Source organism: Apus apus, chromosome Z (genome assembly GCF_020740795.1).
Source record: "Apus apus isolate bApuApu2 chromosome Z, bApuApu2.pri.cur, whole genome shotgun sequence".
NCBI classification, from domain to species: domain Eukaryota; kingdom Metazoa; phylum Chordata; class Aves; order Apodiformes; family Apodidae; genus Apus; species Apus apus.
Genome location: NC_067312.1, coordinates 29,196,720 through 29,222,042, shown reverse-complemented (window position 1 = coordinate 29,222,042; position 25,323 = coordinate 29,196,720). Strand labels below are relative to the sequence as shown.

Sequence of the window (25,323 nt, the reverse complement as noted above, 5' to 3'; positions counted from 1 at the left end):
CATCCTGTCTTTTGAGCAAAGAGCGAAAGAGTAACTTTTGACATTTTTAGCTAGAACAAATTCCTAATTTGCATAGAACTAGTATAAATATGGGGCTCATAAAAATCTTCTGTGATGGTCCAAAATGGGAAAAAAAGGGTTAATTAATGAAAACCTGGGCTTCCCTTCTGGTGAAAGTGGCACTGGTAGCAGCTGGTTTCATGCAGGACAGCAGCTGTTACTGTTGAGATGGGATAAAGGGGAATAATAAGGGGACAAACATGTCTCATATAAGCAAAAAGCAACAATAGTAAGACCAAAAAGGTAGGAGTGTAATTGATTTCTGTTTTAATAGCCTGAGCGATTTTGTTAGTCTTTTGTTTTCTCAGATATGGAGATTTTTCACTAATGTATTACAGCTTTTTCAACAGGACTCTTGTACAGTGCGGTAAGCTTCTAAGGATTAAAAATGAACCTTACTTTGCAGTTTATGCCATACATACAGGATTAAATAAATAAAACTTAAAATACTAGTATAATTCTTTATAAAAGTATATCTCATGCATCAGAAGTTGACCAAAGCATTTCTTCATATTCACCATACAAAATGGCCATTGTGTTCACAAGTCATTGTAACATTAACTGGAGATGCAGACATCTGCTGATCAAAATTACTCTTAATGCAAAATCATGTTTAGCATATGACAAATATAATCATGAGCTGACATTAGCCATTATATAAATATGAATGTGCTTAGAATATTACAGCATGTGCTATTTATATCTTGCTTGCCAAAAGTAATCCAGACTAATGAAGGTACAAAAATTATTTTTACCTCTGAGAACAGAAAATGATGCACATACAAGTCATTTGCATAGGCACTGTGGATAATTGTATGTTCTTTTTAAAATGGAGTTTAAAAATCCTTATGTGTCTTGCCCTGTTCTTCTTCTCCTTGCTTAGTAGTACTTTGAATATAAGCACTTTTTATTGGAAATGAAAAATCTTTCTTCATTTTTATGCTTCAGTGTAGTTTCTGCATTTAAGCATGCTTTTATGCACTTTATTTTTGTTGACAGAGTCTCACATATACAATATAACTTTGCCCCTCATGCATTTCTCTGAGGTGGTATAATTAAGAACATAATTAATTTTCCTTTTTTTTTCCAACTGGTAATTATAATTACACATGCATATTGAAGTAAGTTTTCATTCACCTCTTGTTCTCCTGGAACATTTCAGCTGCTTACTTCTAATCCTATTCCAGCTCTTTATTTCAGACTATAGTCACTGAAGCAAGAGGAATGAAAGATCTTATGTCTGACTATACTTAACTCAGTATTTCCTATACAAGCTAATTAATTTTGTTTTCCAGACAGATAATAACAACAATTACCATGATTAGCGCATCAGTCCACCCCAGAACATACAGTTTTTGAACTTGCGTACTGTCACTTTTAAATAAATACTTCATTGTATTTTTTATTTTCACCCCAAATAATTTAATTCTTGGAGTATATTTTAAAACAAGAAGGCCATTTAGGTTTATATCTCTGTTGAATATTCTCTGTGTGATCTTCACTTTCTGCTCTGTCCCAAAACTAGGAGAACATAGCTGGTACAGTTCCTTTTAAGAGCTTAATAATAGGTGGAAGAAAAATTATAAATAGAAGAGAGTATTTTTTTTTTCAATTTCCACAAAACCTAATTTTAACCAACTTCTCAAACAATTTTGTGCTCATAGAGAGTAGATGTATGCGTTTAATTTCTTCTTGTCGTTAAAAATTAAAAGAAAATCCAGAGGCACTAGATATAATCTTGTAAAAACTTTTTTCCCAAAATGAAGTTAAATAGGAAAGAAAATTGGTATTGGAGATATTATATAACAAAGATTTTCACCATGGCAGAATTTTCTTACACAAGGCCATCCTGAAGACAACTTATTTCTCATTGCTCTATAGGAAAAATACTTAACTCTAACTTTTGCTGCCTTATAATGGTTGCTGTATGCATTGCAATACGATGTTGTGACTAAGTCTTCCTTGAGCACCATAATCAGTTTAACCGCAGCAGAGACAATGAAGCAAAATATTTTTTTAATACAATGTGGTTTTTTATTACTGTATTGGAAAAAAAATAACCTAATTCAGTGACCCTTCTATATTGAACTTCATTGTTAAAATTTAAGGAAAAAACATTTTGATCTAGAGAAGTAGATATGAAGTTTTACTAACACTGTAACGTATTAATTCTTAAATGTTGATTTAAAAAATAAATTACTTTAGTTGCGTAATGAAATTTCCATTAGTACTGCATATTAGACTAATGAAGGCTTTATATTAAAATTGTGATAAATTTATCTTAATAAAGTACAATTTTAATTTTATTATTTTTTGATACTTCGATTAATGATAAATTGTTTTTTCTTCTTGTTGTTCCAAATCATAAAATAAACAAATCGGAATTTTTCCGTTTCCTCACTCTGAGCTTAGATAAACACTATTGCACTTTGTCTCTGCAATATCCTGTTGGTCTGTGGCAAAGGTCTTACACCGTACTGCATCTGTTTTTGAAATGGTAGCAGCTTGTATTCAAGAATAATGGGAAAATATAATATCTTGTATGAAATGGGAACATGACCTGCATTTACTGATACAAAGTTTTTAGTATTGTGTTTGTACATGCTGTAGAGTTTCATTTTACCTGTATGCATGTTGCAGGCAGAAAATCACGTTTCCTTTATTAACAGAAAAATAGTGTGGATTTTTTAAATAGGGAATAAGCCATATCCAGTGTGTATGAATACGGAACAAAGTGCACTTTGGGAGGGATTGGACAAGAACATGGAATTCATACTAACAACAGCATCATTTTTATAGTTTCCCCAGCTGTACTACCAGGACAGAAAAAGGAGCATATCCATTACATGGCAGGTGACAAATTGCTGGTTTTAAGAACAAAGCCTGGTTTCAACGTGTTTTCTCACTGTATAGGTTAAGTAGATCAGTTTGGTGCTCTGTGATAGCCTGATCAACAATGACTCCTTTTCACTGAAGTTTGGAGAACTTGAGTTACCCAAGGGGAAGAAATGCTTTTAGAGTAACACTTGAAAACTTATCATAATACATTGCATATGTTTCACAGTAAAGCACATGTACGTTTTAGCCAGTTATTGCATGTTTCGTCACAGATGGGCAAATTTTAATAATGAGAGGTACTAATAAATAGCACACTTAAAGCTGTAACTTTCAAGCCCGTTACATGAAATTATGATTTGATTTAATTTATAAATTCAGAGGTGATGGAAATAGTACCTTGATTAGTTGAAAACATGTTTGCACAGCACAGCTATTTATATTTTTTAATTTAAAAAATGTTCTAAAGCTAGTAACATGCATAGAATCATAGAATGTGGGGTTGGAAGGGACCTTTAAAGGTCATCTAGTCCAACCACCTCTGCAGTGCACAGGGAAATTTTAAACTAGATCAGGTTGCTCAGAGCCTGCTCCGTCAAGCCTGACCTGGAATGTCTGCAGGGATGGGACCTCTGCCACCTCTCTAGGCAACCTGTTCCAGTGCTTCACCATCCTCATTGTAAAGAACTTCTTTCTAATGTCTAGTCTAAATTTACCCTGCTCTAGTTTTAAGACCGTCATCCCTCATCCTATCACTACTCAACCTTGTAAACAGTCCCTCCCCAGCTTTCCTGTAGGCCCCCTTCAGGTACTGAAGGGGGAAGACCACTATAAGGTTTCCCTGGAGCCTTCTCTAGGCTGAACAGCCCCAGCTCTCTCAGCCTGTCTTCATAGGAGTGCTGCTCCAGCCCTCTGATTGTCTTTGTGGCCCTTCTCTGGACTCATTCCTACAGTTCCATGTCCCTCTGGTGTTGAGGACTCCAAAGCTGGGCACAGTACCCCAGGTGGGGACTCAGGAGAGTGGAGTAGAGAAGCAGAATCAACTCCCTTGAAGCATGCTGGCCATGCTTCTTTTGATGCAGCCCAGGATGCGATTGGCCCTCTGGGTTGCGAGTACACGTTGTTTGGTCATGTCCAACTTTTCGTCCACTAGTACCCTCACGTCCCTTTCTGCAGGGCTGCTCTCTTATCACATCATCCCTCAGCCTGTATTGATAGTGAGGATTGCTCCTATCCAGGTGCAGGACCTTGCACTTGGCCTTATTGAACTTCATGAGATTCACATGGGCCCACTTCTCTAGCTTGTCCAGATCCTTCTTTGTGTTGACTTTGATGATTGAATCTCTCTATTCATAACTTAATATGATTAAGAGAGGAAATGTACAGAGCTGTACCTTGCCTTAGTAATTAGAAAACATCTTTAAAGTATATATTTTTAAGTTGAGAAATTGTATTTCTGGTATATTTGTCAATTTATCTAATGATTCATGTGAGAAATTTCATTTTAGTAGATATTTAAATCATCATGTTGTGTCCCTTCACTGTTAATGGACAGAGAAACATCTGATTTTCGACCATAGTAGTATAGCTGCACTTCAAACCTTGGATGTTGTGTTTTTTTCAGAATTCACAGAATCACAAAATGGTTTGGGTTGGAAGGGACCATAAAGATCACCTAGTTCCAACCCCCTACCATGGCCAACTCAGGTTTTAATGTCAACCTAAAGGGAGGTTTCTGTGAGAATTAGATTTTTCTTTCATAGACTGAGTCAAGATTATAAAAGACTAGGAAAAATGTGTTTGTGTACAGAACTTTTGAAAGTATAGCAAAATTGAAGGTATTAAGCTAGGGTGTTCTCAGAGAACTCTTGGAGATGACCCATCAAATACATGAAACACAGGTTCATCTGAGATTATTGGGTTTGCAGTCTCCTTAGGAGCAACTGGATCAGCCTGAAGTTGCCTTCTAAGAAAATATGTGAGAAAAGTAACAGTCATTTAAAAGTAGTATATGTTAGATCTATTTACTAAATATATGCATTGTCACATTCTTGATTTAGTTCCTTAGGTAAATTTGTGCCAGTCTGTGATGTCTGTAGGTCTTTTTGGCTCTTTTAGATTCTGTACTGCTCTTGAACCAAAGTATTGCTCATCTAAATAACAGCAGGTGTAAAATATGGAATTCTAAATCTTTACTGTAGCAGAAGAAAAAAAATAAGACTAGAGAGGAAATTTGCATAGCCTGAAGCTTCCCTGCATAGTATATAAATTAAAGAAATTGATTTGTGACTATGTGTGCTTTTACAAAATACGCATGCTATCTCAGCAATACATGTGAAGACAATCCATGCCTTACTGCCTTCTGTTGTTTAGCTTATTGACATAAACCCAAGTTTTGTTGGAGTTTGTTATAGCTGATGATACTCTGGGAAAGAGGTTACTCAGATTGGGGGTTTTGATCCATAATTACACACTGGATCCAAGAGTTACTGGAAAAAACCTTTATATTATTGTAGATTAACTCCAGTTAAATGAGAGCTAAACCATCTTAATGTGAACCTTTATTTCTAAATTTACTGCAACACACTTAAATTAAGATGTGATTTTAAGGCTTGTACTGTTCAGGTCTGAAATGGAATAAAAAAAGGCATACATGTTGCCAAATGATACTTTCTTCTGTAGTAAACGTAATTCTTCATCTTGACTCCATGAATGTGCATCTTCTATTTTGTGGCTCCATTTGCCAGACATAGTGTATGAGCACAAACATAGTGTAAGAAGAGGAACTTTCTTTGCTGTTGCTGTGACATACCCTTAATAATGATGAGAAAAGAGATATCCCATATTGTTTAGAAGCCATTAAGTGCACTGAAGCATCAGTTCTTCTTTACAATATCCCAAATTTCTGGTGTTTTTGTTTTCAGGTACAGCAAGTGCAGACTGTGCAACAGGTACAGCATGTCTACCCAGCCCAGGTTCAGTATGTGGAGGGAAGTGACACAGTCTACACTAATGGAGCTATGTAAGTTGGCGAATGATTGGCATTTGAATGTTTATTAAAATGTGAAGTTAAATATATATTTTCATTTAGGTTCTACCAAGTAGTATATTTTAAGTGGGAAAGAAAAGCTATTTTATGCTCAAAATTAAGACAGAATTTTTGTGTAAATAGAACTCCTGTGATTGTTTTAGTTGGATATACATGAAGTTACATATACAGCATAGTGTTGTTTGAAAAAGTGTCTTACAGTTCATGGGTAAGTTCTGTTCATGGGATGTACTGTGTTATTTCTGTCCTCAGGACAGAAGACAGGGCCTTCTGTCTTTTTGGCTGCAGTCCTAGTGGCAAATGCATAGAAAAGTGCAGCAGCAATAGTTATTTAAATACATTAATATTGTCATTTCATTCTTGTGTTTAATAAAATAAGTATTTTTTTTCCAAAGGAATCAGAGACAGAGGAAGGAGAGTTAACTGTCTCCTTTTGCTGCTTCTTTAGCCTGTTTTCTGCACATTATTGCACTTTTCCTGCTTCTCTGAACGTACTTATCCATCACAAAATTCCTTTCTCCAATAGAGAAGTTTACAAACATAGAATAATAAGGTTTGATGTGACCTCTGGTGGTAACCTGGTCTGATTCCTGATTTGGGGCACCACCAGCTTTGTAGCTGACTGAATTGTCAAATTAAGATCCTGTTGCTTTGGGAAGGAACTCTCTTCTCCAGGCTGAACAACCCCAACTCTCTCAGCCTTTCTTCATAGGAGAAGTGCTCCAGCCGTCTGGTCATCTTCATTGCCGTCCTCTAGACTTGGTCCAAGGGGTCCATGTCCTTCTTGTTTTTGAGGCTCCAGAACCGAACACAGTACTCTGGATGGGGCCTCATGAGAGTGGAGTAGAGTGGCAGAATCATCTCCCTGAACCTGCTGACCATGCTTCTTCTGATGCATCTCAGGATACGCTTGGGTTTCTGGGCTGTGAGCTTGCATTATGAGCTCATGTTGAGCTTCTCATCAACACAACACTTGCAAGTCCTTCTCCTCAGGGCTGTTCTCAATGCTTCTCTGTCCAGCCTGTAGTTGTGCTTGGTATTCCCCTAACCGAGGTGCAGACCTTGCACTTAGCCTGGTTGAACTTCATGCATTTTCTGTGAGCTTACGTCTCAAGCATACTAGGATTCCTCTGTATGGCGTCACTTTCCTCCAGCTTGTTGATGACACCACACAACTTGGTGTCATCAACAAACTTGGAAGGGTGCACTTCATCCCACCGTCCAAGTCGCTGACAAAGGTGTCAGACAGCCTCAGTCCCGATACCAGCCCCTGAGGAATATCACTCATCACTGATCTCCACTTGGACATTGCACACGCAGTTCAGTAAACTCAGTTGTCTCTTTCTCCCACCAGGCCAGATGCGGGGTCCCTTCATTCCTGCTTAGGGCATTCATAACTTGATTTTTGTAAGTGCAAAAGCCCAAAGTGCAGTAAAAAAGGGAGCATGGCAAATACTGGGGCTGTGTTTCTGCTCCTGGGGCAATTGATTACAGGTGTACTGGATACCCCTCCAAGTGAAAGCTAACTGTGGCCTGCACTGTGCTGTCAAAGAGATGAAGAAGAATCATCATAGAATCATAGAATGCATTAGGGATATCAACTGTAGCATATCTCTGACTTCAGTTCATACTGGAGTTCTAGAATGTCCTGTGCAGCAGTACTTAGTGGCAGCATGACTTCGTTGCCACCAGCGTAGTCTAGTGTTAGCCACCAAAAGAGATAATTCTTAAATAGGCTATTCAAGTTTCTCTTTTCATTTATCACTTTTAAGTTCTTAAGTGGGTGGCTGACACATGCACTTTGGGCAGTGTATGAGATGTGTACTATGTGACTGCTTACAGCCCTTAGAAAAAAGAGAAACAGATGTTACTGGCTACTTACTACAAAGCTTCAGGTTTTCCTTATTTTATTGAATTCTATATCTGAATCCCTTTGTCGTTTTCTGCGAAGTAAGTCAATAGGACGTACAGCACTTCCTTAACATAGTAAAAAAGCTCTCCTTAGCAGGTGAACCTAATACAGACTGTCTTTCCATCCTATAGAAGAAGAATTTACCCATGTTGTTTTGAACAGCAGCCTTGTAAGCAGCCAGTTTGTTGTTCAATAATTTTAGGAACATTAAACTTTCAAAAAATTATGGTTTCATTCATGGAGAGTTACATCAGTCTGCATTTCTACTCAGAATTTTTGAAGACTATATACTGTAAAACACATTTTTCCTTGTACCTTTATACTCCAGAATAAGAATGGAAAAATGTAATTTATGTAAATTAAAGTTATTGAGTATATGTGTTGCATGTTATAATGGCATTTATTTGATAGGTGAAGGAAAACAGGGCTCTAGCTAGCTTCCTTCAGAGACTGAAGAACTGTTTCTCTGTTTTTGTATTTATCATTTACTAAGTTCCATGGTTTAAAAAAATTGTATTTCTTCCTCTTTTTCTTGTTTTGCCACTGGATTAACTTTGTCAGAGATACATTAATGTGTGAGTGACATTTTAGAATTTTTGGAAGTGAACAAAAAGCTCACCATATCCCTAAAAAAGCTGGCACAGACTGTGTAGCATTCTGCTGTGACAGCAAACACAGAGGTCAGCCTCTCTACTGCTAAAATACTTACTTAGGCAATTGTTCAGATTGCGGTTAATGTTTTTCTGTTATTCCTGCTGCAGTCTGTGAAAGATGAGCCTTGTGGATCCTAACAGATTCACAGGAAGTGTGTGGCAGCTGGTTTGTCCAGTTCCTCCCACGCCAGAATTTGCCTGTTTCGCTTTCAGAAAATATAATTAGATTTGTAAACATTGCAATTGACTAGGGTCATCACTGGTTTGTCTTTTGGGTTGTTTTCCTATGATTGTATGTTTGATTCATTTTATGACCAGACTAAAGCAAAATCTTAATTCTACCTCAAAAGCAGATATAGGATGCTCTTATAATCTATCAAGTGACAATACTGCTCTAGCAATGGAATAGGAAGTCTGCAACGCATAGTTAGGGCGAAGACATTAATTCAGTGTACAGTCATCTATGGAATAAATGTTACAGCATGTATGATAAAATAATTATTCTTTATTTCAAAATAAAGCACTTGCAAGCTAGCATTGTTTGAAGTCCATCTGTGATAGCAATAAAGGATGCAGTTAGAATATACATGAGGAAAGAGTTACCTGATTCCTTTGGTTCTATAACTGAGAAGTTTGTCAGGTTTCATGGTCTTTGACAAGTGTAACTGTTGTGTTCTTACAGCACAGTTCTTCCCACACATTTTATATCATGATTTGTCTGCGCTTAAAAGTATTTGGTTTTATTATACTTAGAAGCATAATGATAATACAAGGAGTGTAACCTGCATCTTGTCACATATGTTGTATGGTATGAGAATATTTGAATTATGTTGTCTACATTTGTGTCTGATTGATAACAATTTTGCTTGTCAAGCATGTCACACTATTCTGAAACAAAATTGCATTGTTGTTTCAATGACATGTACAGGCTTACCTGGCAGTTTGGAATAGATAAAGAATATTACAGCTGTTCCTGTATTAAGAAGCCAAGTGCGTCCTCTAAACATGAACTTCCTTCTTACATAAATTGTCATGTATTGATCATATATACTTATTTACCTGATAACTCTGGTGAGGCAAAGAGGGTTTTAGCTGTCTTGCAGATTTAGTACAAACCTTCTGACATGTTCCTAACAGTGGCAATACCTTATTTTAAAGAATCATAAAATCATATAGTCATAGAGGTAGGAAGGGACCTCTGAAGATCATCAAGTCCAACCCCCTCTGCTGCAGCAGGAAAATGTAGAGCAGATCACACAGGAACGCATCCAGATGGGTCTTGAAAGTCTCCAGAGAAGGAGACTCCACACCTCTCTGGGCAGCCTGTTCCAATGCTCTATCACCCTCACAGTAAGGAAGTTTTTCCTCATGTTAAGGTGGAACTTCCTGTGTTGTAACTTGATGCCATTTCCCCTCATCCTATCACAAGGCACCACTGAAAAGAGACTGGCCCATTCTTGACACCCAGCCTTCAGATATTTATAGACATTAATAAGGTCCCTCTCAGTCTTCTCTTCTCTAGACTAAACAGCCCCAGGTCTCTCAGCCTTTGCTCATATGACAGATGTTCCAGTCCCTTAATCATCCTCATAGCTTGCCATTGGACTCTCTCAAGGAAATCCCTGTCCCTCCTGAACTGGGGAGCCCAGAGCTGGACACAATACTCCAGATGTGGTCTTACAAGGGCAGAGTAGAGGGGGAAGACAGCCTCCCTTGACCTGCTGGCCACACTGTTCTTAATGCATCCCAGGATGCAACTGGCTTTATTGGCCACAAGGGCACATTGCTGTCCCATAAATAGCTGGTTGGCACCTGGACCCTGAGGTCCTTCTCCATGGGGTTGCTTTCTGGCCGGTCAACCCACAATCTGTATTGGTGCATGGTGTATTTTCTCCCCAGGTGCAGGACTCTACACTTACTCTTGTTGAACCTCATTAGGTTCCTCTTTGCCCAGCTCTCCAGTATGTCCAAATCTTGCTGAATGGCTGCACAGCCTTCTGGTGAATCAGCCAATTCCCCAAGGTTTGTATCATCAGCAAACTTGCTGAGGATACACTCTGTCCCCTCATCCAGGTCATTGAAGAAGATGCTGAATAAGACTGAGCCCAGTACTGACCCCTGGGGAGTCATAGGTCTCCAACTGGACTCTGCACCATTGATCACAACCCTCTGGGCTCTATTGTTTAGCCAGTTCTCGATCCATCTCACTGTCCTCTCTTCCAACTAACACTTCCTGAACTTACCCACAAGAATGTTATGGGAGACAGTATCAAAAGCCTTGCTAAAGTTGAGGAAGACAACATCCACTGTTCTCCCTGCATCTATCCATTCTGTCACAACATCGTAGAAGGCTATCAGATTAGTCAGACATGATTTCCCCTTGGTGAATCCATGCTGGCTATTCCTGATAACCTTCTTTTCTTTCGTGTGCTTAGAGATGACTTCCAGAATAAGCTGCTCCAAAATCTTTATAGGGATGCAGGTGAGGCTGACCAATCTGTAGTCACTTGGGTCCTGTTTCTTGCCCTTCTTGAAGACTAGCGTTAGCTTTCCTCCAGTCCTCAGGCACCTCTCCCATTTTTCAGGACTTCTCAAAGACGATGGAGAGTGGTCTAGCAGTGACCTCTGTCAACTCCCTCAGCACACATGGGTGCATCCCATCAGGGTCCATGGATTTGTAGTTGTCCTGTTTCCTTAATTGATCTTTAGCCCAGTCTTCTTCAGTCAAGGTAAAGTCTTCCTCACTCCTGACTTCTTCAGCGGTCTGGAGGGATTGGGAATGCAGAGGGTAGGCCTTAGCTGTAGAGACCAAGGCAAAGAAGGCATTAAGTAACTGCCTTCTCCGTGTCTTCTGTCACCAGGGCACTTGCTTCATTCAGCAGCGGGCCCACATTTCTTCTGGTCTTCCTTTTGCCTCCACTGTACTTGAAGAAGCTCAACCATGCAGGTCTCCTGGTTCTCTTACTTGTTACTCTTCAGGACACTTCGATCTTGAGCTTGGAGCTGTAGGTCTGCAGTACTTCATCAGAATTTTTAGTGGACTGAAACTAAGGTCTAAATTACAGATCCCAAGAATTAAGATTTTTCCTGTGTTTTTATTGACTTTGTTCCCTAGTTCACAGGTTTTCCTGCAGTTGAGCATTGTGTGTGCTTTTATTGCCTTATTTCCACATGGAGAAGATCTTACTCTGAGTGTTGGAAGATTTCAGTCCTTTTTTATTGATAAGGAATGCCTATCAGTGACATATTTACTTTAATTTTTGAATGTGACAGATAAGAATTTTTTAATATGAAATAATGTAACTGTATTTTAGGTGAATTTTATAAAGTCTTTTATGGGTGATAGAGTTTAAATTGTCTGTATGCAGAAAAATTATATACATAAAGCAGGTCAGCTATATACCACTGCAGAGAAGATTGCTTGCTTTGAATTTTTATTCTCTGGTTATGGATGTATTAATTGTCCTTTCCAAGTGTATGTTTTGATCTTTGGTTTTAACCGTTTCGTTTGATAAAGGTGAAAGGAAACTATGACTTACTGTCTTACCAGTTCTTCCATCTCTGTTTTTAGTTCCACTGAGCGAGCTTTTTTGGAAGAAGGTTGTTGCTTCATTGGGATTTGATCTGTTTTTAAAAAGCCCTGAATCAATATTCGTGTTATGGAAGTAGTTATCTTTGTGGGGAGGCAGGAAGTTTTATGAGACAGGGTGAGATATGATTTAGCCCTCTCTGTTATCATTTGACTTCTATATCATGTTCTGTTGTGTAAGTGTTAGGGTATATGGCTCTTTCCTTTCTTCCCATTGCTTATGATATACCACTTCCACAGGCTGCAGCAATGCATTGGCTGTGACAAGGTCTTCTCTCAGTGTTACACAGTTTCTATTCTCTGTAGTTTCTATGAGCTTTAGGACCATAGGATTATACTAAAATCTTAAAGGAGTTTGAAGATACTGTTCTTGTATGAAAGACTTTCTTGGCTTTTATGCATAGAGGTAGAAAACCATAGCATTCTCAAGAAAATTAGCTGCTCTGTATGTAAATAATAGTGTATGTTGAAATATTTAATTTCATCTAGTGACTATCATATTTATGTCTCAGGAAATAATGTCTTAGTTAATTAAGTACCATAAAAGGCCACCTTTTATTACAGAGATGACAGTGAAAAAATACTTAACATGCCTGCCTGCTGAGCTATGTAGATTATCCATACTGAAACCCACAAGAGTAATTCTGAGGTTATTATTTGATGAGTAAGATTATAATTATATTAATTGTTTGAATTAGAATTCCAGAAAAAAATACACAGAAAGGTTTCCTTGTTTTAATTAAGATGCTATTCTTGTACAACCACTGTGAAGGGATGCTAGTAGTTCAAGTTGCAGTTAAAAGGTATACATCTTCAAGTAAAAAAATATTTATGTGCATTTTTTTACTCAAGACGTGAATTTCCCAACAGATAGTGGTAAGAAGTCAGTGATTTCTTACTTATTTTGCAAGACACAGAAGTTAAAGGGATATAATTTCAAGTTAAAATCTAATTTAAAACAAACAAAAACTGCATTTGAGATAACTTGTCTGGGCTTCAAACCTGATTTAAGAATTTTTATTTAAAGACACTCTGCATGTCTCAGTTCCTGGCAAAGGAAATAAATCTGTTGGGGTTTGTTGTTTTTTTTCGCTCAGACACAGAGAGATGGAAAAATCAACAAGGCAGAGTGTTCCTAGACGTGAATAAAACCGGCACAAATATGTAGGTGATATTTTTTAGGCAACTCTAAGTATGTGCTAAAAATTGCACAGCTCTCTGGAAACTAGGATTCTGCTGCCTAACTACTTAGACTTCAAACTTATTAGTAACACTGATGAAGTTTCTAATACCACATTTTAGTAAACACTGACTGTCACAGTGTTTTGATAGAAGAAACTATTAGATTCTCTTGCTTACCTTGTATCTCAAGCCACCGTATATCCCCAAGGTATTATCATAAACAGCCAGAAGACTTTAGTTTGACTGAGCTTAGTCCCTAGATGATCTTTATATGAAGTTGTCAAAGAAACAAAGAGCTAGGAGTGCTTTTACAACCATTGCAGTGGATAAGAACTGACTATGATACATGTAATATTATTTGAGAAAATACTGCACGTTTGTGCTACAAGTACTATGAAGAAATAGAAGATCACTTCCTAATTTCAAGTAATCCCTTGGGTATGTGTAGAGGATGTAACATATTTTTCTCTTTCCTATGGTTTTATGTTGAGGAGTCATGTTGTCCTATGCCATCCCTAAAGCCTTTGAGGCACTGCTTTCCAAAAAGTCATCTCATCTAGGTGCATTTTTAATTTCCAGATGAATCCGTTTCTATTTCCATTTTTAAAATATTATTTGCTGAGTTGCAATTATTATTGCATGTAATAATAATGGTTTTATCTCACTTTTATCTACTCTGTAGATCTCTACTGCTAGAGGTTTGCTTAATCAGGACCAATAATCAGATGTTCTAGAAGGACCTGCTCGTTGTTGGAACAAAGGGAAGAGTGTTTTATCTTGGAGTATCACCCATTGGTGTACCCCAATGGTCTTTATCCATTGATACCAAACACTGTTACAAGGAGATATAGGTGTTGTGATACAATCAAACCTTAGAGACTACGCATGATTTACAGATCTAAACAAGCTAAAAGCAAACAAGCATTTTATTTTCTGCCCCTATTCCACAACAAGTCTGTGACATAATTCTCTTATGAAATTTTTAGTGTTCTCTAGGATTTGCTTTGCTTCAAAGAACTACCTCTTCAATTCCACTTCTGCCACTGAGGTGTGTTCTCCTTGCATCTTCTGGACAGTTGTTTTCCTCTGGCCACGTCTATTTTTACTGGCAAAAATTGTCTTGTCCTTTCATACCTTTCCTTACTGGTACCTAATACTGATACCAAGTTTTTCTTTTCTATTTTGGGAGAAATCAGAGTGCGCAGTCCCATTTGCAGGAACTGTTTTCCCTGGAATTCCATGCCTACCTTTTCCTAAATTGTCCTCTGCTACATAGCACTGTTCACATTCTGTAAATTACATGATTATCAGGCAGATGCAAAGCCAGCTCTGCTAGCAGTTATCTTGCTTATCACAAGATAAACAATACCAGAGTGGTGTCAAAGGGTATCAGAATGATACCTTGGATTGATAAAACAGATTAGTCAGGACCTGCATAATACCTAAACAGGTACACAGTGTATTACAGTGCAAAGATCAACTGATTTTAATTCTCCAAAATTATAAGAGTAACTGTCTACTTGAGCATTAGTTGCTAAAAGAACTGTTTGCTTTGTTTTCAGTAAACTACAAGGCATTTCTTTTAGATTAACTTCAAGCTTATTGCAGCTGATCTTGTGGCTTTCAAAATACTCAAAATAACAAGGAAAATGTTTAAGTAGCTTAAGAATGGGTGAAAACAAATAATGTACTGTGAGGCTTATGAAACATCTAGGATTTTAAAACTAAAGCTTTAGAGTTTCTGCAAGTCTCTGAAGAGGAAAGGAGAACTGTTTTGGCCATAGATAATACAACAGAAGTTCTGTATTTGGTTATTGATAAGGTGCCATGTTATGAAGCTAAAGAAGGAATCAGTATCTCTGAGTCTATTGTTTACTAATTAGTTAATCTTGTTTACATTATCATAATGAAAAATTCATAACAACAAACATGTATTGGTATAAAACTAATCCCTGTCTAGATAAAGGGAAAAAAACCCGTGACTTCAAATTGCCAGATAGGCATATTAATCATGAACTTATGGCACAGAACTTGGGTGCTGCCTCCTCTTATTCTTGTGTTATTGGACAAAAGTGTCTGAATTTTTTTGTTGAACTCAGTTAGATGCATGGTGTTTTCTCTGTATCATAATACTTCTAAACGTTATTTACTTGAACTATGTCCATCTCAGCCTATGCAGCTCCAAGGTAATGGAGAACACTGAATTTCAAAATGGTGTTGCCTGTTGCTTACCAGCACTATTACAGATTTTATGCTTAAGTAAGAAAAACAATGCTTGGGTAAACAGACTGGTTTTTGTATTTTGATCTTTCTGTTGTCATGCTTGACAAGATACAAAACTTAACAGTCATGAACAGGATAACATTTCCAAATAGACTTTTCCAAAGTGAGGAATCTGGCCTTTGAAATAATTAATGCTCTTTACTTAACAGTTTTGAAATACATTGATTGAAATACATTGATTTGAAGATCAAATTTAATGGGAACAAGTACCCATTCAGAAAATACATTATAAGGTATGAAGAGTAATGATGCAAGATAAGTTATTAAGAACGTGAAACGCATGACAGAAGGTTTCAGTAGCTCAATAGTTTTCTCAGTAAACAGGTAATGAGGCATGAAAGTTTCGTAGTTGAAAGTGATTTAAAAAATGTTACTGTTGCATACCTTTAACTTTCATCTTTGTGGCCTTTTTTACAAGTCATAGTCTGTTTCACTTTTATTTCTTAAATGCAGTTTTTTATCATAATGTGAATTCCTGTCTCATTTTGAATTCACCCTTTGAAAATAATTGCACTTCTCAAAATAAAAATGAACTCAGAATTTCAAGCTTCAGCCAGGAGTTTTAGTGAATTGAAAAACAATAGATAATTTTTGAACATTAGACTCTTAGCTGACATTTGTATGAATTGTTTGCAATTTTGCCACATGCACATCATGCAAAGTATGTAACATCTGACTAGAATTCAAAATGTTACTGTCAGATTAAAAAAAAAGTTAAAACCAAGCTTTGTAAATTGCTTTTCAATATATTAATAATTGGATGAGCTCTTTCTGCCTTTCTCCTCAATTTCTGTCATACTTCTTTTCAGGTAAGACTGACAAATTGAATACTTGGTTTAATTAGTTGTTTACTGCTTTGACGATAAAATGTTACTCTCTGAGGAGGCAGGGGTTGTTTGCCAATTGTATTTAATTTGTTATAGCTATTGTACATACATTTCTAGAATTAATTTCTCTCAGCTAAAAAACAATACAAATAATTTGTTTTTTCTTTTTTTTCCTTTTCTTGAAGTCGATCAACATCTTACCCTTACACAGAAACCCAGATGTACAGCCAAAACACCGGGGGAAATTATTTTGATACTCAAGGAAGTTCTACACAGGTGACAACAGTGGTCTCATCTCATAGCATGGTGGGCACTGGAGGGATTCAGATGGGTGTCACTGGAGGACAACTCATTAGCAGCTCAGGAGGAACCTATCTGATTGGCAATTCAATGGAAAATTCTGGTCATTCAGTGACTCATACAACGCGGGCTTCCCCAGCAACAGTAAGTATTTCAGACTTACGCAGAATCTTTGAGACTAGTTTCTTAGTCACTCAGATGTTCTTGTAGACTGACGTGGTTATTGTGACAGAAGGTGTAGGAATATTATGTTGTCAGAATAGTACTATGTAGTACTTTTTATAAAATGAGTAATAAATACATATAAAAGTAAGAATACTGTGAAATTTTAAACATGAAGGCAATACTTTCCCTTGACAGCCTGCAAATATTTACATTTCATAGGTTATATTTTTTTATTCAATTAATATCAGTACATGCTTTGGAATTGCTCACATAATCATTTGTATGAGCTGAATATTTGTTAAGCTGAAAATTGAAGCATCCTTCTCTAAAATCTTTTGGTTTTTTTCCGAAAATATAAGAAATCCACAATTGTTAGACATCTATAAGTTCCCTGCCTTTGGTCAGTTTGTTTGCTTGGTATTAGTGTAGGTTTGATAGCTTATTTATAAATATTTTTAATTGATCAGAATACTGAGATAATACCATTTAACACTTGTTACTTGTCTTAAGATATGTGAAATCAAGTAAGGATTAAATGTATTCCACAAATATAAATGAAGAGTTAGACTTCCTTTGAAGTTGTATATCATAGAATTATTTAAGTATTACCAAAATTCCATGCTATATTTTGCAAATTAAAAATGGTGTTGATATTTTTCAAGTAGAAGTCAAATTTACCAAAATTGAACAGAATCTAAGGTTCTCATGTTCAGCAACCTCTTACTCTTCCTTCATGAGTTGTTCCAAGCAACTGCTGTAACTGCCATATCAACTTGTCTTTAAGAATAGAAAAAAAACTACTGCTTGTTAAATTACAATAGTTAAATTGCCTAGTTAACATTAGAGTAGTTTTCTTTTATGGTTCTATTTATTTTGCTTAGTATAGTTCTGTAAGTATGAGATATTAGAATATATCAAAAGTACATTTTTTGCTATGGAAGTGGGAAACAACATTATTTTAGATTTTATGATGTTAGGCTTTTGGTGTGTGTGGTTCAGGTTAAATATTCAAGAGCCGACAGAAACACAAAAGGTTCCACTTAAGCTGTAATTTTAAAGCACCATGTCTGCTTTAATTTTACTAGAGGGCATTATTAAACTATGCAAAATAGAGCAATGTAATATTTTATTTCTATTGCTCCATTGGTAGGTAGAGCTTGTTTCACTTGTGATCCTCATTTGATCTTTACCATCCAAACATTTTTCATTCTTGTATAGAGAATTTATTGGAGTAATCAAAATAACATATATCCAGGCTATTTTACTAGTACAATACTCAGAAAATATTTCCACATTTTCAATTAGTTTGGAGAATTTTCATATGGAGACATAGGATATAGAAATGAGTAAGAGTTTACTTACTAATGTATGTGGTCATCACAGACTCCCTTTCCTTGTGCTACGAGGTGCTAGTTCTGTTTAATCTTTTCAACTGATAAGGTCATTGGTTTTACTGGTTTTAGTCCTTACTGATCAAATACTACTTTCTGTATTAAGAAATTTAATTCTCTTATTGATGTTAGCTATTTCTGATACATCTAATTTAAGACTAAAAGTACAAGCAAAAAAGTTTCAGGTTGAAAGTCAAACATATAAAATAAGTCAATTTTATTCACTGTGTCTTAGATCAAAGAATCTTCAAAATCTAATTTGCTTTTCCCCAGATACACTATTTGTTTTATACAGAATTCAATAAAAGATACTGAGAGACATTTTACTTTATGTCTGTCTTCACTTTATTTTCTTCAGTGTAATTCTGAGATCTGCTTTGGGTTTAATAAAGAACTAATATTTTGTTTCTAACATTTCATTCATGTTAATTTCTGTCAAACATCCATACAAGAAAGCTGTCCTGCTGAAGATATAGCAGGCAATAGCAGTGTTTTTATAGCCAAAATATTAAGAATTGTGCACTATCAAAACTATTCCGTTATATATTCAGTAGTGGTTTGTGTTAGAATGCACGAACAACATTTGTTAGCTTTTTCTTTACTAATTTCATTGCTTCTTCCCCATATATCCTTTATTGGCCTATTAAATTACTTCTTTATCTACTAAGAGAGATCTTTTTCACTTAAACAGAAAGGCATTGAGATTATAAGATCCTCTACGTAAGATTTAAGGTGGATAAACAGCTTTCCACGATGACCATTTTCATGTGAACAGATTTGGATTGGTCAAGAATAAATTATTATTTAATTAAACAAGAAGTGATTTACCCTAGCTGTATTTGAAACTAATTTGCATGTTGAAACTTGTATAAAAGAGTCATCAGTTTGGTTTAGTGACAGAATCATAGAATCATTAAGGTTGGAAGGGACCTCAAAGATCATCAAGTTCCAACCCCCCTGCCATGAGCAGAGAGCCCTACCACTAGACCAGGTTGCAAAAAACCTGGCCTTAAAAACCTCCAAGGATGGGGCATCAACAATCTCCCTGGGCAACCCATTCCAGTTCCTCACCACCCTTACACTGAACATTTTCTTCCTAATGTCTAACCTAAATCTCTCCTCTTTCAGTCTAAAACCATCAACCCTTGTGCTATCACTATCTTCTCTAATGAAAAACCCATCACCAGTTTCCTGTAGGCCCCCTTCAAGTACTGGAAGGCCACTGTAGGGTCTCCGCAGAGTCTTCCCTTCTCAAGAATGAGCAGCCCCAATTTTCTTAGCCTGTCTTCATAGCAGAGCTGCTCCAGCCCTCTGATCATCTTGGTGGCCCTTCTCTGGACCCTCTCCAACAGGTCTATATGTTTCTGCTGAGGGCACCAGAACTGGACACAGTGCTCCAGGTGAGCTCTGACCAGAGCAGAGCAGAGGGGCAGAATCCCCTCCCTGGCCCTGCTGGCCACACTTCTGATGCAGCCCAGGATGTGTTTGGCTCTCCGGACTCCAGCACACACTGGCAGCTCATGTCCAGCTTCTCATCTACTACCAGCCCCAGGTCCTTCTCCTCAGAGCTGCTCTCCAGCCATTCTCCCCGCAGCCTGTATTTGTGCCTGGGGTTGTGCTGACCCAGGTGCAGGACCTTGCACTTGGCCTTGTTGAACTTCATGCGGTTAGCACTAGCCCACCTCTCCAGCCTGTCAAGGTCCCTCTGGATGGCATCCCTTCCCTCTAAGGTGTCAACCACACCACACAGCTTGGTGTCATCAGCAAACTTGCTGAGGATACACTCAATCCCACTGTCCATGTCTCCCAACAAAGATGTTAAACAGCACTGGTCCCAGTACTGACCCCTGAGTGACACCGCTCGTCACCTGCCCCTATTTGGACACTGAGCCATTGACCACAACTCTCTGGGTGTGGCCATCCAGACAATTTCTTCTCCACCGAGTGGTCCATCTGTCAAATCCATGCCTTGTCAGTTTGGAGACCAGGATGACAGTGTCAAACACCTTGCACAAATCTAGGTAGATGACATTAGTTGCTCTGCCACCATCCACCATCTCTGTAGCCTTGTAGCAGAAGGCCACCAGATAGTTCAGGCATGACTTGCCCTTAGTGAAGCCATGTTGGCTGTCACCAATCACCTCTTTATTTTCCATGAGCCTTAGCAGACTTTCCAGGAGGAAGTGCTCCATGACCTTGCCTGGCACAGAAGTGAGACTGAGCAGCCTGTAGTTCCCTGGGTCTTCCTTTTTCCCCCATTTAAAAATAGGGGCTATGTTCTTTTTTTTCCAATCGCCTAGAACCTCACCAGACCACCATGACCTCTCAAATATGATGGACAGAGGCTTAGCAATTTCATCTGCCAGCTCCCTCAGGATCTGTGGGTGAATCCTATTGGGTCCCATAGACTTATGCACCTTCAGGTTCTTTAGATGGTCACAGACCTGCTCTACTCCTACAATGGGGGGTAATTCACTCTCCCAGTCCCTGCTTTCACCTGTTGAGGCCCTTGTGTTGAGGCTGGAGCACTTGCCAGAGAAGACTGAAACAAAGTCATTGAGGACCTCAGCTTTCCCAATAACCTGTGTCACTATCTCACCCATTTCCTTCAGGAGAGGACCTATACTCTCCTTGGTTGTCCTTTTATCCCCAACATATACCTATAGAAGCTTCTGTTATTGTTCTTAACATCCCTGATTTAATTCTAGCCGGGATTTGGCTCTCCTCACCTGATCCCTAGCTGCTTGGACAACCTCTCTGTAATCCTCCCAGGATACCTGCCCTAGCTTCCACCCTCTGTATGCTTTCTTATGAAGGTTGAGCTTTTCTAGGAGCTGCTTGCTCATCCACTCTGACCTCCTGGAGTTTCCACCTGAATTCCTCTTAGTTGGGATGCAATGCTCTTGGGCCTGGAGAAGGAGGTCCTTAAATATCAGCCACCTTCATGGGCCTCTCTACCCTCCAGGATGTTATCCCATGACACTCTGTCAAGCAGATCCCTGAAAAGACTGAAATCCGCCCTTCTGAAGTCAAGGGTAGTAAGCTTGCTGTGAGACCTCCTTGCTGCCCTAAGGATCTTGAACTCCACCACTTCATGGTCACTACAACCTAGGCTGCCCTTGAGCTTAGCATCCCTCATCAGCCCTTCCTTGTTGTTGAGGACAAGATCCAGCATAGCACCTCTCCTTGTTAGTTCCTTGATTACTTGGAAAAGAAAGTTACCATCCTTGCACTCTAGGAACCTACTGGATTGTTTGTGTTTAGCAGTTGTTCTTCCAACAGATGTCAGGGTGGTTGAAGTCTCCCATGAGGTTCTGGCTTGTGAATTGAAGCTGCTCCTATCTGTCTATGTAGTGCCTCTTCCATATCATCCTCCTGCTCAGATGGCCTGTAGCAAACCCCCACCATGGTGTCATCTTGGCCTTTCTTCCCCTTAATTTTAACCCATAAGCTCTCTGTTGGTTCCTCATCCATCCCCAGGGAGAGCTCCATGCACTCCAGCTGGTCTTTGACATAGAGGGCAACACCCCCACCCCATCTCCTCTGTCCTTCCTAAAGAGTTTATAACCCTCCATTCTGATGCTGCAGTCATAGGAGCCATCCCACCAGGTCTCAGTGATGCCAATGAGATCGTAGCCTTGCAGGCTCACCCTCACCTCTAGTTCCTGCTGTTTATTCCCCATGCTGCGTGCATTTGCAGCTATCAGCAAAGAAGAGGCATCTATATTTAACACACTAACTAGAAAATTGAATTGTTAATAATGAAATGTAAATCACCTTTTTTTTCCTTATGTCTAAGGACTGTTCTTGTGATAAAACAGGATGATCTAATGGACATTTTGTAATATCACAAGATTAAGAAATTCATATAGTTCTAGTAATAGTAATAATTGTGTTATGCTTGTCAGCAGTTAGAGGCTCCTGAGTATTAGTCTTGTTTCCTAACAAGCTTTATGACTCATCTGCAATTACAGTTGTCATTAATCAGTCATCATCAACCAAAGGAGATGTCCAGTCATTCTGTTGCAGAAATTTATCCTATTTCAGTGCAAATCTGAATGTGCATGAAAGTAAAACCAAAATTAATACAGATATGACGTATCATCACGGACTGTTATTTCTGTTATTAAGCCGAGTATGCAAAATTTGCTCTCAACTTTAAAAGAAGAATGGTGCCTAACGAAAAGGTGTAATTAATGGAGGAAGAAGAACAAGAAATAAAATGGTCCAGTGTAAACATCATACCTTGATAACGTAGTTTTAGTGGGAGTACTCTAGTTATTTTAAGAACAAAAAGTAACAAACATTTAAATGGCCCATTAATGGTGGAGAGATTATGATCTGGAAAATAGTTTGGGATGAGATTTTATTTATGAATCTCTTTCTTGGTAGAGGAACTTTTTCCAACTCCATTCCCCAACTTTTGTGGTAATTTTTATTCATCTGGGTCCATTTTAGCATGAAAAAAATCCCACATTTCTGATAAAATCAAAGATGCACAGATTTTTGTGCTACAAATTATTATTACATCATTTGATTTGGCCTCTTATACTAGGAAGACGTTTACTTATAGCTTCTGCAGCTGAGCACAGTGACCTATTTTGTGAAAAAGGTATTTCCGAGGTAAAAGAACAAAAATAGTATTTTTTTCTTCTTTTAAATGAGTCATAAGAATGTTTAACCACTACTACTGCAGAATACAAATGAACATTTGTGTGGTATGAAGTAACTCAAGGGAAGGGAAGTTCAGAGCATTTGTAGATCTTGTGACTTTATAAACATCTGCCTCCAAGACTTTTCCTCCTGCTTTGGTTTCTTCTTTGGAGATGTGGAGCATCATGACTTCTTCCTCTGTCTTTCAGAGGTTTCAGTCTAGCGTTGTGACCAAAATAACTTCTGTCTTTCTCTGCCCATTTAAGCATCTTGCAGCTTCACTGTCTTGAGTTGAGACTCTGCCCTTTTCACAAGACAAAGAATGTGAGGAGAAGGGAGAATGACTCTCTTAAAGGCAGCTACACCTACCCTGTCTGTGTTCTGGCTTCACCTGTCTGTGTTCCTTTCTTTCTCTTCTGATAGTCTCACTTCACCTTTCAATCATAGACTTTTGATGTGTTTTCTGCATAAAAGCCCTATAGTACCTCATAGGTTGTTTCCAGTTTTGGCAAACAAATATATTCAGAAGGGATAGGCAAGGAAGGAGAGATGGTGGGGTGGCCCTCTATGTTAGGGATAGATTTGAATGTCTAGAACTTAACATTATGAATAACAGTGTTGAGTGTTTATGGGTGAGAATGAAGGGGAAGACCAGTAAGGCAGACATCATGGTGAGAGTTTGTTATAGACCACCCAACCACGATGTAGAGGCTGATGAAATGTTCTATAAACAGCTGGCAGAGGTCTCACAATCACCAGCCCTTATTCTCATGGTGGAATTCATCTTCCCAGATGTCTGCTGAAAATAAAAGACAGCACAGAGGGAACAGTCCCAGATGTTCCTGGAGTGTGTGAAAGACAACTTCCTGACACAGCTGGTGAGGGAGCCAACTAGAGAAGGTGCCCTACTGCTTGTTAACAGTGAAGGTCTTATGGGGGATGTAAAGGTTGGAGGTCATCTTGGGCGTAGTGATCATGAAGTGATAGAGTTCTCAATTCTTGAAGAAGCAAGGGGGACCAGTAGAACTGGACTTCCAAAGGGCAGACTTTGGCCTGTTTTGGAACATGGTTGAGAGTGTTGCTTGGTAGACAGTCCTGAAGGACAAAGGAGCCCAGGAAGGCCGGTCATACTTCAAGGATGAGAAGGCCATCCCCAAGTCCCAAAAGATGAGCCGATGGGGAAGACCAGCCTGGCTAAATAGAGGCCTTTGGCTGAACCTCAGGAACAAAAGGAAAGTTTACAGCCTTTGGAAAATGGGGTTGGCAACCTATGAAGAATACCAAGATGTCATGAAGCTATGCAGGGGGGAAATTAGAAGGGCCAAAGCCCAAGCAGAATTCAACTTGGCCGCTACAGTCAAAGAAACAAGAAGAGGTTTTTTTTAGTATATCAGTAGAAGAAGGAAGCCAAGGGAAAATGTAAGCCCACTGGTGATTGAGGAGGACACCCTAGTGGTGAAAGACACAGAGAAGGTGGAGTTACTGAATGCCTCCTTTGCTTGGGTCTTCACTGCTGCAGCCATCTGTGATGAATCCCAGACCCTGGAGGCAAGGAGAAGGGTCTGGAGAGATAAGACCTTCCCTCAGTAGAGGAGGACTGGGTTAGAGACCTCTTGGCCAAATGGGACATCCATAAGTCCATGGGCCCTGATGGGATGCACCTGCGAGTGCTGAGAGAGCTGGCAAATGTTATTGCTGGGCCACTATCCATGCCCTTTGAAAGGTCATGGAGAACAAGGCAGGTACCTGAGGACCGGAGGAAGGCCAGTATCACTCCAGTCTTCAACAAGGGCAAGAAGGAGGATCCAGGGAACTACAGGCCAGTTAGTTTCACTTCTGTCCCTGGGAAGGTAATGGAACAACTTGTTCTGGATGTCATTTCTAAGCATGTTGAAGAACAGGAAGTTATTGAGCGTGGTCAACATGGATTTACCAAGGGCAAATCATTCTTGACCAGTCTGATGGCCTTCTGTGATGACATAACTGGTTGGCTGGATAAGGGAGAGTAGTGACTTCAACAAGGCTTTTGACAATGTCTCCTGTAACATCCTCATTAGGGAATGGAGGGAGTGTGGACTAGATGAGTGGACAGTGAGATGGATTAAGAGCTGGGTGTGTGACAGAAGTCCGAGGGTTGTGATTCATGGAGTAGGGTCGAATTGGAGGCCTGTAACCAGTGGTGTCTCCCAGGGGTCAGTTCTCGATCTACTCTTGTTCAACATATTCATCAATGACCTGCATAAAAGGACACAGTGTATCCTCAGCAACTTTCACACAGAATCTTAGGGGTTGGAAGGGACCTTGAAAGATCATCTAGTCCAACCCCCATGCCAGAGCAGGATCACCTGGAGTACCTCACACAGGAACATGTCCAGGTGGGTTTTGAATGTCTCCAGCAAAGGAGACTCCACAACCTCTCTGGGC

The 25,323-nt window shown here is 38.7% G+C and overlaps 1 protein-coding gene across 2 annotated transcripts in view; it reads left to right on the top strand.

Annotated features, from left to right (window-relative positions):
• RFX3 (regulatory factor X3) overlaps positions 1–25,323 on the top strand; it is a 122,559-nt gene that overhangs the window by 57,849 nt on the left and 39,387 nt on the right. For both annotated transcript variants that reach the window (XM_051642356.1, XM_051642355.1), the window contains exons 3-4: positions 5,820–5,917; positions 16,576–16,834. In XM_051642356.1, the coding sequence (XP_051498316.1) occupies positions 5,820–5,917; positions 16,576–16,834 (357 nt within the window). The remainder of the gene's footprint in view (positions 1–5,819; positions 5,918–16,575; positions 16,835–25,323) is intronic.